The sequence below is a fragment of the Notolepis coatsorum genome (genome assembly GCF_963971535.1).
Source record: "Notolepis coatsorum genome assembly, chromosome: 14".
Classification (NCBI taxonomy): Eukaryota; Metazoa; Chordata; class Actinopteri; order Aulopiformes; family Paralepididae; genus Notolepis; species Notolepis coatsorum.
The window spans coordinates 11,076,945-11,089,320 of record NC_140178.1 but is presented as its reverse complement, the minus strand read 5'-3'; the positions used below and the strand labels follow the sequence as shown (position 1 = coordinate 11,089,320).

Sequence of the window (12,376 nt, the reverse complement as noted above, 5' to 3'; positions counted from 1 at the left end):
ATCGTATACAGTATATTCTATTGTCTTGAGACACGGTCGTATCGTATACAGTATATCCTGGGGGCCCAGTCTGTCGCTCAGCAGAGAAGGCAGCGAGGGAGATGTCCGTATAGGGTAGTTTGTTGAATTACACCGAATGAAATGACATATGATATAATTGCATACAGCGTTGTATTAAGACGTTAAAAAAAATCCCCACCAAACACCAAATACCTGGCGCTCTCCCACAACAGAACTTAAGCCGCCCTGGTAGCCTAGCTAGAGAGACAGAAAGCTTCCTGTGAGGACCGTGTGGAGGTGGGTTTGACTGCTGTGTGTCGATTGTGTCGTCTTGTCTTCCTACAGGACCGTCTGGACTCTTTCTTTAGTCTTCTCTTCTTCTCGTCGCTTCATGGCCTGGATCATCGCCACCTCTTTAGCCTCTTTCTTCTGGTTCCGGGCTTCGAACAGCAATCTGGGTGAAACGACATCGGCGATACAGGTCACATACAGTAGAATATGAGCTGACCCCCAATTGCTCCGCGATGAGCAGGTCGGCACCTCGCATGGTCGCCTCCACTGTCGGTGTGTGAATGTGTGAGCGAACGGGTGAATGTGAGGAACAAATTGTAAAGCGCTTTGGATAAAAGCTGTTATATAAATGCACCATTCACCATTTACCATATTATACAGTTGAAACATAGGTCCAATCGGCCGCATTACGCAGAGCTCGGAATCAGGATCGGAATCAGAAAAGTCTTTATTGCCAAGTGAGTTTGCACATACAAGGGATTTGTCTTGGTCGTTTGGTACATCGACACTAACAGACAATTAAAGTAGAATGAAATAAAATGGAATATATAAACTAAATTAGAATAGAAAATACAATATAATATAATATAGGACAGGGCTGTACAATTGTGCAGGATTATAGTAGAATATATAGACTGAATTAGAATAAAAAATACAGTGGAATAGAATATATAACAGAGCTGTGCAATTGTGCAGTATTGTGCAGAAAAATATGAACAGTGTCATGTTCAGATGCTCACAGTTTATATGTGCAAATAATATAATAATAATAATAATAATAATAATAATAATAATAATAATAATAATGTCCAGGAAGGGTGTGTTAATGTAACACATTGTGACAGACGCGTATGTAACTGTGTGTATTAGTGGGTTAAGCAGAGTATAGCCTGCATTATCTTCCAAGTGGAGGTGATAGTGATGTTTTGTTTATCGCTCCCCCCTAGTGTTTCTACACAGGAACTGCACCCTCTCACCGTACCTGTTCTTGATGATCCTCTGGACGATGGCGTCAGTAGTCAGGCTGTTCCCGCTATCCACGGTGCGCAGGATTCCTTTCCTCCGCGGCTCCTGCGAACCACAGAGTTCTCTTTGTCAAAGCCGCCGTCTCTCTAAACACTCCTCCTCGCCTTTTGACTTTCTGAGTCCATTCCCATGATATTATTGTGTAAAAAATGGGAAATATAACGGGGATCTTACAGCGTAAGGGTCGGAGCCGTCTTTGTCTGGGGATACCCTTGTCTTTCCGTGACACACAAGATCCACCTGAGGACACAGTGCCGTGCGTTTGGCTTGTTACACGTTACATTCTGGGACACTGAGAGCATAACCTCTGTTTGAATTTTTTTATGTATATATAAATTATGTTTTTTTTTTGTTTTGTTTATTATATTTTTTTTTTATGTGCTCTTAATTGTTCTAATTGTCTGATGTTTCTGTATTTATTAACACACTGACACTTGTGAATGTAACATCTCGACGACACTGTAAATGAGTGTATCTACTCAGTGTAGATACGCCGTTCCACCTCCTTTCTGAGCAGAAGCACGCACACGCACATGCACATGCACGGATGTGCACGCGCGTGCACGCGCACACAAGAATGCGTTCAACTCGACTCGTGAGCTAAGTGCCCACCTGGCTACTTTGCATAACAATAGCACTGAAATGTCTCTCGCTCTGTGCTGCCTTGTTCCTCTTTATCTGTGGTCTTTCTACCGTTTGTTTCGTCTACTCTCACTTCTAATCCTTTTTGTTCGGATCCTCTCTCTTCTTCCCCCTCTGTCTCTTTTCCCCTCTTTCTCTTTATCCTTGCTGCTTTATCCCTGCTACCCTTTTCAGCGTCTCTATTTCAAGGAAATATTTACAAAAACTAAACTAAAACTAGTCATTTCCTATACAAACATGTTTCCTACTATTTATGCACATAATGATCATGCTTTCAGTACTGTATTGTTTGCACTTTACGGTTACATTTGCACTCTGGTTAGATGACAAACTTATTTTCGCTGTACTGTACTGACAATACAATTAGTATTTAATCTAAGTACGGAAGCCCTAAGCGGCCGTACATTCATACATTTTATTTACTCCGTTTTCTCGTTTTCTCGTGATAATTATCGCGTTATCACGAGAAAACAAATTAAATCGGATTAATTTATTTCAGGGGGGTACATGACATACAGGTATACCCAGTACTGTTAGATTTGCGACATACAATATATGCAAATATACAGTACTGTTAAACAGAGATCCTAACAGAAAATATACATACGATGGGGAGGAAACTGTACATTAGGAGGGGGTGGGTGGGAGGGGTTTGGACATACGGGGGCCAGTTTCGCGTTGCAGCCTCCCGTAGCCAGGTGCTCTTTGAGAGCTCACTTTGATTGCACTTTGAGGCACATTAATGTGTATATATATTATCTGTAACAGCAAGGCATAAAGCTATTTCAGCCTGTGTCAGGCCTGAAGAGATATGTGACGCAGTGATCAATATCCTCCTGCTTAGCCCCTTTTGTGACTGTGATGCACCGAGTGCATCATAGTCACGAACGGGGCTACCCGCTCCTCTGACATTGCGACACTGAATGATGTTTCCTGCAGTGATTTAATATATAGACTATCGTTTCGTTTTCACGAGAAAACTAATTAAATTAACTCGTTATCACGGGAAAAAACTGGAGCAAATAAAATGCATGAATGTACGGCCTCTTTGGGCTTCCGTAAATAAGTAAGGCAATTGAAATGACTTTATATATTGAAGGCTACATCCTGTGCGACCCCTTATGAAATCACCACTGCACCACTGCTAATAATAACAACAACTGGGAATTGGTCTCCTTTGTTTACCTTGAAGTGGTCCAGCAGGTCTCTGGTGACCGCGAAGGGTGCTCCGATCACCACTTCAGAAACGTACTGCAGGAAGACAGACGGACACAAAAATAATCATCAGGAGGTTTTAGTTCCTAACGTCTCTTTGGGAAGAGAACGACGACGGTGAGTTAGAGCTGGGCGATAAAACGATAACGATAATTATCGCGATATATTTTTCCTCGTCGATATGAAACGTGGTCGATAATACATTTGTTTACATTTGTATTGTGACCTGCAACAGGGCAGTTTTAAAACCAGAGACAGTGGACAGACTTGTATTTCTTGCTTGCAACTTAAAGTAATGGCTTTGCTAAATGACAATACTGACCAAATTGAGATGTATTTTTCTCTTGTCCATTTATTTGGTTTGCTTTCTAATTTAAAATACAGTTTGAAACCGTCTGTACACAGTAGGCTATGTGTGCTAGCAGAGCTAGTCTCCAGTCACGAGTCACGGTGCACATGTGCGGTGGTTTGTCCACCAAAAAAGCGCCAAAAGATAGAAAAGAAACTAGCAGAGCCAGAACTATTCAACTCCCCTGGAGCCACAGCCAGCAGAGAAGCCTGTTTACTTTCGCTTTCAAACCAGCTGCAGCCTGAGAACTGGAGTGTGAGGGGTTGTAACACTAAAGATGGCGGCAACAACAAAGAATTGCTGCAAAAGAAACTTGTAATAAACAGAAATTTGTAATTTTTTTTAACAATTTCAAAATAGCGATAATTATCTATATGAATTTTTTATATATTTTTTATCGTGATAACATTTTTGGCCATATCGCCCATCCCTACGGTGAGTAACGTTGATGGGAGAGAGGAGAGAGGAGAGAGGAGGAACTCACTCTACAAGCCAGCACGCTGAGCGTTCTCTCATGGACATTCATGATGGGGTAATTCTTCCCTTTGTAGCGGTTCACCTCCTGGAATAATATATGAATCAGAATCAGAATCAGAAAAGTCTTGATTGCTATAGTAAGCTTGGCACATACAAGGAATTTGTCTTGGTCATTTGGTGCATCGACATTAACAGACAATATCAACACTTAGGAGCAAGTTCATTCAAACCTTTATTTATTTCTCGAAAAGACAATTGAGGTGCACCCTCATTTTCAATGTCGCCGAGACTTTGTAGGTAAGTAGGAGTAAATGAGGGAAAAAGTAAATGAAAGTAGAATAAAATAAAATGGAATATATAAACTAAATTAGAATAAAAAATACAATATAATAAAGGACAGGACTGTACAATTGTGCAGGATTGTTGTAGAATATATGCACTAAATTAGAATACAAACACAGTGGAATAGAATAGAATATAATGATAATAATTATATATATCACTTTTAGTAATGATATATATATTATTATTTAATATTTAATGTAATATATATCATTTAGATTGCAGTAAAACACTGGCAAGTCAACGCTTTCATTTCCTGGTTAAGAAATAGCTATCTCTGAACAGTATATAAAATTAATTAATTACTCAATTAATTCAATTACGTCGCAAAGGGATGCAATAATATTATATATATATGTATCGTCAGAGGAAGAGGAGACTGACCTGGTCGAAGTGCAACCCCACTATAACGTATGGCTTATCTGAGAGATTATACACTGCTTCCAGGAAGTCCACGTGGCCGATATCTGGAAGGCTGGTCAAGGATCAGTTTGACATCTGGGATTATTTAGCACAGACAATAAACTCATCCACAGTCATCATCATCATCTTCGTTTAACGTCATTTCCCCCACTACAGTGAGGTTGGACGGGGCGATGACTCCACGCCACTGGGCACGGTTTTGTGCCATGTCTTCATGTATCTCCAGATCCCTCATATCATTCTCCACACATCCCCTCCACGTCTGCTTCGGTCTCCCTCTCGGCCTCCTCCGCCCATCCACAATCATATCCTCCACCCCTCTCAACATCCCCCCCTCCTCCGATCTTCTCACATGTCCAAACCACCCGAGACGTCCATATCTCACCTTGAAATCAATTTCCCTGACACCACACAGATCTCATCCACCTCGGCACTGGTCCTCCCGTCCTGCCATCTGACTCCCGCCACATACCTCAACATCTTCCGCTCGCAGCTCCTTAACACCACCATCACCCACCAATAATATGGTTAGATACTAACCAGACTAATACTACGCTACTACTATTCTCATACCGGTGTTGTAGTCGAGGCACTAAATCTCGAGTCCGAGTTGAGTCTCATGTCCCCAGTGTTCGAGCCCGAGTCCAAGTCCAAGTCACCAAAGAAGAGTCTGAGTCGAGTCCCCATTACCTTAGTCCGAGTCATCAAGGTTGAGTCCACTCCGCGCTCGATTCGGGGCGTCTCTTTAGGCATCTCAAGTACTGAACATGAGGGTATCGACGTGAATCCGCATGTAGGTGGAACACACGTGTCTGCCCTTGCACAAAATTAAAGAATGTTACGGTATTAATATAGCCATCAATATCGTATGCCAAAATGATTAGGGCATATTACAAAAATGTTTAATAATAAATAACTGTATTTATAAATGAACAAGTCTGAGTCCTCGTCTGCACCTTCCGAGTCCGAATGCAGTCAATGCTCGAGTCCAAGTCCAAGTCATCAGTGCTCAAGTCCAAGTCGAGTCTCGAGTCCGAGTCCTGGACTCGAGTACTACAACACTTGTTGTTGTACAACTCCCTGTTCACTTGCCTCGATGTGTCCACCTTGGTTGGGCCGGCTACTAATGGTCCAGAATTCAGCTGCAAGGCTGCTGACTAGGTCCAGAAAGTCATGCCACATCACTCTTAGTTTCCCTTCACTGGCTCCCCATCAAATTTAGAATTCAGTTTAAGGTTCTGGTCATCACCCACAGAGCACTCCATGGTCAGGCACCTGCGTACATCTGCGACCTACTGTGTCCTTACTAGGGATGGGTACCTTTCACATTTGAATCGATACCGGTACCGGTACCTGTGAATCGATACCGGTACCCAACGGTACCTTTTTTCGGTACTTTAGTCTCAAGAAATTTAATTTACCTACCTCAGTCGCGAAAAAAAAATCCAAACGTATACAAAATAACTACAATTTCGACAGTTTTCGGCTTGCCATTGCTCCGACTGCTTTGTTGTTGAATCAAGTCAAATCCTAGGTAAGCATATATTGTGCGTGTGAACGTTGACATGAAAAGAAAAAAGGTCAAAAAAAGTAAAAAAAAGTAAAAAAAATTTAATAAATGTTTTATTTATTCTTTTTGGTATCTCACTTGAATCGATACTCGGTAGTACCGACGTGTTTCGGTTCGGTACCTCAAAAGTACCGAATTTGGTACCCATCCCTAGTCCTTAAGGCCTCTACATGCTACAGCAACTTCAAAGCAACTTCAACACAACATCAGCACGATTTCAGCGCGGTTGTTGTTTAGGGTCTTGTAGACTGTGTTGCGAGGATGCCTCCAAATCCAAACATGTCTCCAAAATCTAACCTAAACAACCGTTGCGTTGATATTGCGTAGCAGTGATTGGTTGGTTAGCGAATGGGGGCGGGGCTGTCATAGAATAATATTGGTCTCGCAGAGAATACCATCCGCCATTGTTGTAGCCAGCCAGCGTTGATGCTAAATAATTAGCGTCACATAGCTGGCCTTTTTCTGAAAACCCAAGCACATATTGTTCCATAGCATACGCCTTCAGTTGATCATGACAAATCCTCTCTTACCTTGACGATTAAAAAGCCTCCATAATTTAGTAAATAAAGCTGTAGCCAGCCAGCTAGCATTGGTGCTATACAAAATGCTATCCACATTAGCTACATAGCTAACCAACTAAATATAATGGTATCCTGAGGTAACTTTAACGTTAAATACAACGTTTGCTAGTCGAAATGACTGGACACACACAGGGACAAGTTAAACATCAATCAATTAATTTATTCCAATAGGTAGTTTGAGCTGCATGTGAGCCGAGGTCCTCTCCATTGGAAACTAATGACGTTACGGTAACGTTAGCTCGAAAAGCACAGAAAGTTAAGCTGCTAGCAACAGACACTATAACACTTCCGGTCGGGGGATTTCAAAATAAAAGAGCAACGTCTAAAATCACCGGAAATACGTTTATTTTGTACATTATCTAACGTTAACACAAACCTAAACTAACTTTAGTTAAACTAACTTTGCGCGTCGATGTTGCAGAAGCATAAAGGCAGAGTGTCTAAAACACCGTTGCTTTGTCGATGTTGTGTTGCAGTTGCTTTGAAGTTTCTGACTGTAGCATGCAGAGGCCTACACCACGAGTAGATCTCTCAGGTCTTCTGACCAGGGCTTGCTGGCTGTCCCCCGGTCTAGATTAAAAACAAAAGGTGGCCGAGCCTTCGAAACCGTGGCCCCCAGGCTATGGAATGCTCTGCCCATGGACCAAAGAACTGTGGTCTCGGTAAACACTTTTAATAAAAAGCAGCTAAGACTGTTTTGTTCAAACAGGCTTTTGGCTAACTATGCTTGTGTAAATCTTTTATGTCTTTTTATCTGTTTTTTTTTCTTTTCTCTTTCACGTTTTTAATTACTTTCTGCTGCTATACTTGCACTTTAATGATGTTTTTATATGTGAAGCACTTTGTGACCCTGGTCTGTGAAAGGTGCTATATAAATAAACCTTACTTACTTACTTGTCTTATACTACGACCAATCGTGCTAATATGTCTACACTACTATGCAGTCAGAGTGGAACACTCAAGCTTGCTATTATTTGACGAACAACGCCACTGATCCTTGGCTGCCAGAGAAGAAACCCCTCCTGGTGACATGTTGTTCACAATCTGTCATTCGCTTTGGATAAAAGTGGATACAAAATTATTTTTCCTTTTTTATTTTCTTCTAACGAAATCCTTTGTGTTCTCTTCCTGGAAAGAGGACCTGATCCATGAGTTTATGTCACTCTGACCTTGAGGGGGGCGACCAATAAATAAAAATGTATTGGATCTTTAACAATTCATATGTTATCCCAGGAGGACAGTTAAGTCAATATTTGTGAACACGTTCCACACATACTCTCTCTCTCTGTCTCTATCTCTCTCTCTGTCTCTCTCTCTCTCTCTCTCTCCGTCTCTCTCTCTCTCTCTCTCTCTCTCTCCGTCTCTGTCTCTCTCTCAGACTTTGATCTCACCTAATTGTAGACACTGTACCCAGAGGATTCCAGATCTGCTCCATAAAAGATGAATAGGGTAGTGATTCAAAATGATGGTTCGGAGCCATTAGCGACGTTTAGAATAGAACCCTAACCTTCGGTGTGGGAAGAACTCAACTAAATATTTCATGGCGGTTCCACGAAGCCAGCGGCGGCCCCCGTTTCATTGTCTATGAAGCCAGAATTTGTGAACTTGATTGAGTGTAGGAGGCGGAGCTCATGCAAACATTCTATCCTCAAAGCCAGTGTCCTATTCATCCATGGAGCCGTCTGTAGAGGAATATAACCGGATCAATGAATGTACTTAGTCAAATATAGACTTGGTTAAACACAGGTTTATTATTATTACCCAAACAGGTACAAGTAAATCAAGAGTTACGGCGGATGACTCTAAGTGGATACTGGCCGGACGTACAGTATCCCCCCCAGAGAGCTCCTAGAATCCAGTGAAACCTAGGTTTTTATAGTAGAGAGAAAGGGATTGTGGGTAGGATGGCGGGTGATTCGCTCCGCGGAGAGGGTGATCGGCTGTCCCCTGCCCTCCCTCAGGTCCCTGCACGACTCCAGGGCGCTGAAGAGGGCAAGAGAGATCACGGCCGACCCCTCCCACCCCGGACACAGCCTCTTCACCCTGCTGCTCCCCTCTGGGAGAAGGCTGAGGATCCCAAAGGCTGTGAAAGCTCATCACAGACTGAGTTTCTTCTTCCCCCTGATCAATGCCTCAGCCCCCCCCCCCCCCCCCCCCCCCCCGCCCCCAAGTGACACTGGCACAATGACACTGCACTGGTCTTTACTGGAACTCTGCACTTTACACTTTACACTTTATATATATTTAAATTATTAGTCCTCCACTGCACTGTTTTTTTGTCCTGTGTCTGTGTCTGTGTTGTTGTTACTGGGGGAAAAAAATAATGGAAAAATGCATAAACTGTAATGCCGCAACAATTACCAATGTGTTTTTACACAAATGGCTTAATAAAGGAATCTGAATCTGAATCTGAATGGCCCAGGTATTGGATTGGAGGCGGGGGGTGAGTTAGAAAGGGGGGGGGGGGGGGTTAACTGTCTGTAGTGTGGTAGTGAAAGGTTAACCTTCTGTAGATGGTGGTAGTGAAAAGGGTTAAATAAAAATAAGAATAAAAGGGTGCATATAAAGGATACGAAACAGGTCGAAGGCTCCGGCCACGTAGATGATGGAGTCTCCCGGCTGCGGCTCCTGACCGGAGGCGAACTGGATGATCTTCTGGGACGTCTGCAGGAACTGAGACACGCCCGTCCACGGACTGTGGCCCTTCTGACCCCCGTGACCCCAGAGACAGGAGAAATAAGTACACAGAGTATATCACACGGGGACACGGACGTCACCGGGGCTTGTTGTAACTTGTTGTCAATGTCAAAGATGGCGATATCTAGTGGGCGCCCCGGTGGCGAACCACATAACGCGCATAAGTCGCGGCACGGCTGACCCGGGTTCGATTCCTGGACCCGTCGTTATTTGCCGAATGTCTTCCGCCCACTCTGTCTCCCGTTCCTCCTCTCTCTCTCTCTCTCTCTCTCTCTCTCTACTGGACTGCCCGGTAGTAAAAAGCGATAAACGCTAAAAAATAAATATTAAAAAAAAAAGATGGCGATATCTTTCCGAAAATCAATCGTCAAGATGATCTCCAACCGTTGTCGATCAAGTTGTACGTGTTTTAGTTGATTTGTTGTCCTTACTTTTGCCTCGCCTTGTTGTCTTATTATGATTTTACAATTTTACATGCCATGTGATTTAGTATGCCTTTTTTTTGTGCTTATTTCTGTATGTACACTCGACGTGACTGTAAATGAGTGAAACCTCAGTTGCCATTCCAGTTTAAATAAAGGTTTGAAATGAAATATACAGTATAATTATGGTTACATACTGTATAACATACAGGGTTACATATACGTAGGGTTAGACGACGTGAGGCCTCCAGTAAGGTTAGGGTTAAAGTAAAGGTTAGGGTATCATCTCCAGTTCATTATGAAAATTAACTCTGCAGCAGCAGCACCACCTGGTGGCTGAACGAGTAACTGATGAGTCACAAAATGAGTCACACAGAACGAGTGGCCACTTGAAAAGCCGAGCGTGTCCCTAACGCCGGTATTCACCGTCAGCCAAACTCACAGCGTCACTTTTCCCTTTTCACTCTTGGGAGACAAAAAAAATGCCCCGCTCTATCCTTTTCACATTATTCCCAATCAACACGTCGACCCCGGCGTTCAGCTTCCCCATCCGGGAACAGAGGTGGCATTCATTGTCCGCTCGGCCTGGCCCAGCAAGCGCGGTTATAAACTAAACCACACTAAAGGCCTTTGTTTGTCAACGGTTTGGCATCTGGGGTCCGAGAGCAACTTTGGCGACTCGGGTGACTAACAACAGAGCGACAGCAAAAGCGCCGAGGGTTGTTCCCCCCCCCCAGAATATAGACCGGACCCCGGTTAAAAGTTATAGCTAGCAAGTTAAGATACGATAAGATTATTCCTTTATTGATTCCCTTGGGGGAAATTCAGGCATCATAGCAGCATGGGGAGGGGGGAGGTGAGGTAAGGTAGTAGAAGACACGGTACAGGTCGTGTAATTATTGTACAGTGGAGAAGTACAAATAAAAAATATAAAAATAGGCAATGTATATAATTAACTCTGTCTGGACATATGCATAATGGGCAAGTAGGCAGTGTAAAAAGGTCAAGGTGCAAGGTGAGGGTATGTATGCTCCACTCCTTACATATGGTAATTAAACATTAAAACACATGCGGCTTATAGTCCAGTGCGGCTATATATGTACACATCATTCAATTTAGCTGCTGCGGCTTATAGTCAGGTGCGGCTTATAGTGCGAAAAGTACGGTAATAACTAATCTAAAATGCAAAATATATGCTCTGATGAAGTAAGTATACAGTATACACATAAGGTGCAGTATGCTAGCTAGCTAGTTATAGCTAGCAGTGTATATTGTGTGACTTTGTGATCACAGGCGAATAAGCAGGGAACGGGTCACAACAGGCGTGGCACCTACCTTTCCGAAGTGTCTGTGTGCTGTTGATAGTCCGAACTAGCCTACATGAAGGAGAGCAGAGTGTCAGGGTGTGTGTGTGAGGACAATAAGGGAGACAGGAGCGTGTGTGTGAGGACAATAAGGAGAGACAGGAGTGTGTGTGAGGACAACAAGGAGAGACAGGAGTGTGTGTGAGGACAATAAGGAGAGACAGGAGTGTGTGTGAGGACAATAAGGAGAGACAGGAGCGTGTGTGTGAGACAATAAGAGAGACAGGAGTGTGTGTGAGGACAACAAGGAGAAACAGGAGTGTGTGTGAGGACAATAAGGAGTGACAGGAGTGTATGTGAGGACAATAAGGAGAGACAGGAGTGTGTGTGAGGACAATAAGGAGAGACAGGAGTCTGTGTGTGAGGACAATAAGGAGAGACAGTGAGTGTGTGTGTGAGGACAATAAGGAGAGACAGGAGTGTGTGTGAGGACAATAAGGAGTGACAGGAGTGTGTGTGTGAGGACAATAAGGAGAGACAGGAGTGTGTGTGAGGACAATAAGGAGAGACAGGAGTGTGTGTGAGGACAATAAGGAGAGACAGGAGTGTGTGTGAGGACAATAAGGAGAGACAGGAGTGTGTGTGAGGACAATAAGGAGAGACAGGAGTGTGTGTGAGGACAATAAGGAGTGACAGGAGTGTGTGTGAGGACAATAAGGAGAGACAGGAGTGTGTGTGAGGACAATAAGGAGTGACAGGAGTGTGTGTGAGGACAATAAGGAGAGACCGGAGTGTGTGAGGACAATAAGGAGAGACAGGAGTGTGTGTGAGGACAATAAGGAGTGACAGGAGTGTGTGTGTGAGGACAATAAGGAGAGACAGGAGTGTGTGTGAGGACAATAAGGAGAGACAGGAGTGTGTGTGAGGACAATAAGGAGAGACAGGAGTGTGTGTGAGGACAATAAGGAGAGACAGTGAGTGTGTGTGAGGACAATAAGGAGAGACAGGAGTGTGTGTGAGGACAATAAGGAGAGACA

The 12,376-nt window shown here is 43.4% G+C and overlaps 1 protein-coding gene across 1 annotated transcript in view; it reads right to left on the bottom strand.

Moving 5' to 3' along the window:
• Window positions 1–339: 339 nt before the first annotated feature.
• LOC311241049 (ethanolamine-phosphate cytidylyltransferase-like) overlaps window positions 340–12,376 on the bottom strand; it is a gene marked incomplete at its 3' end in the record, with an annotated part of 72,146 nt that continues 60,109 nt past the window's right edge. The window contains 9 exon segments of the mRNA XM_084329727.1: window positions 340–454; window positions 1,274–1,362; window positions 1,492–1,557; window positions 3,145–3,210; window positions 4,008–4,085; window positions 4,727–4,809; window positions 9,490–9,622; window positions 11,371–11,381; window positions 11,384–11,411. Of these exon segments, the coding sequence (XP_084185853.1) occupies window positions 340–454; window positions 1,274–1,362; window positions 1,492–1,557; window positions 3,145–3,210; window positions 4,008–4,085; window positions 4,727–4,809; window positions 9,490–9,622; window positions 11,371–11,381; window positions 11,384–11,411 (669 nt within the window).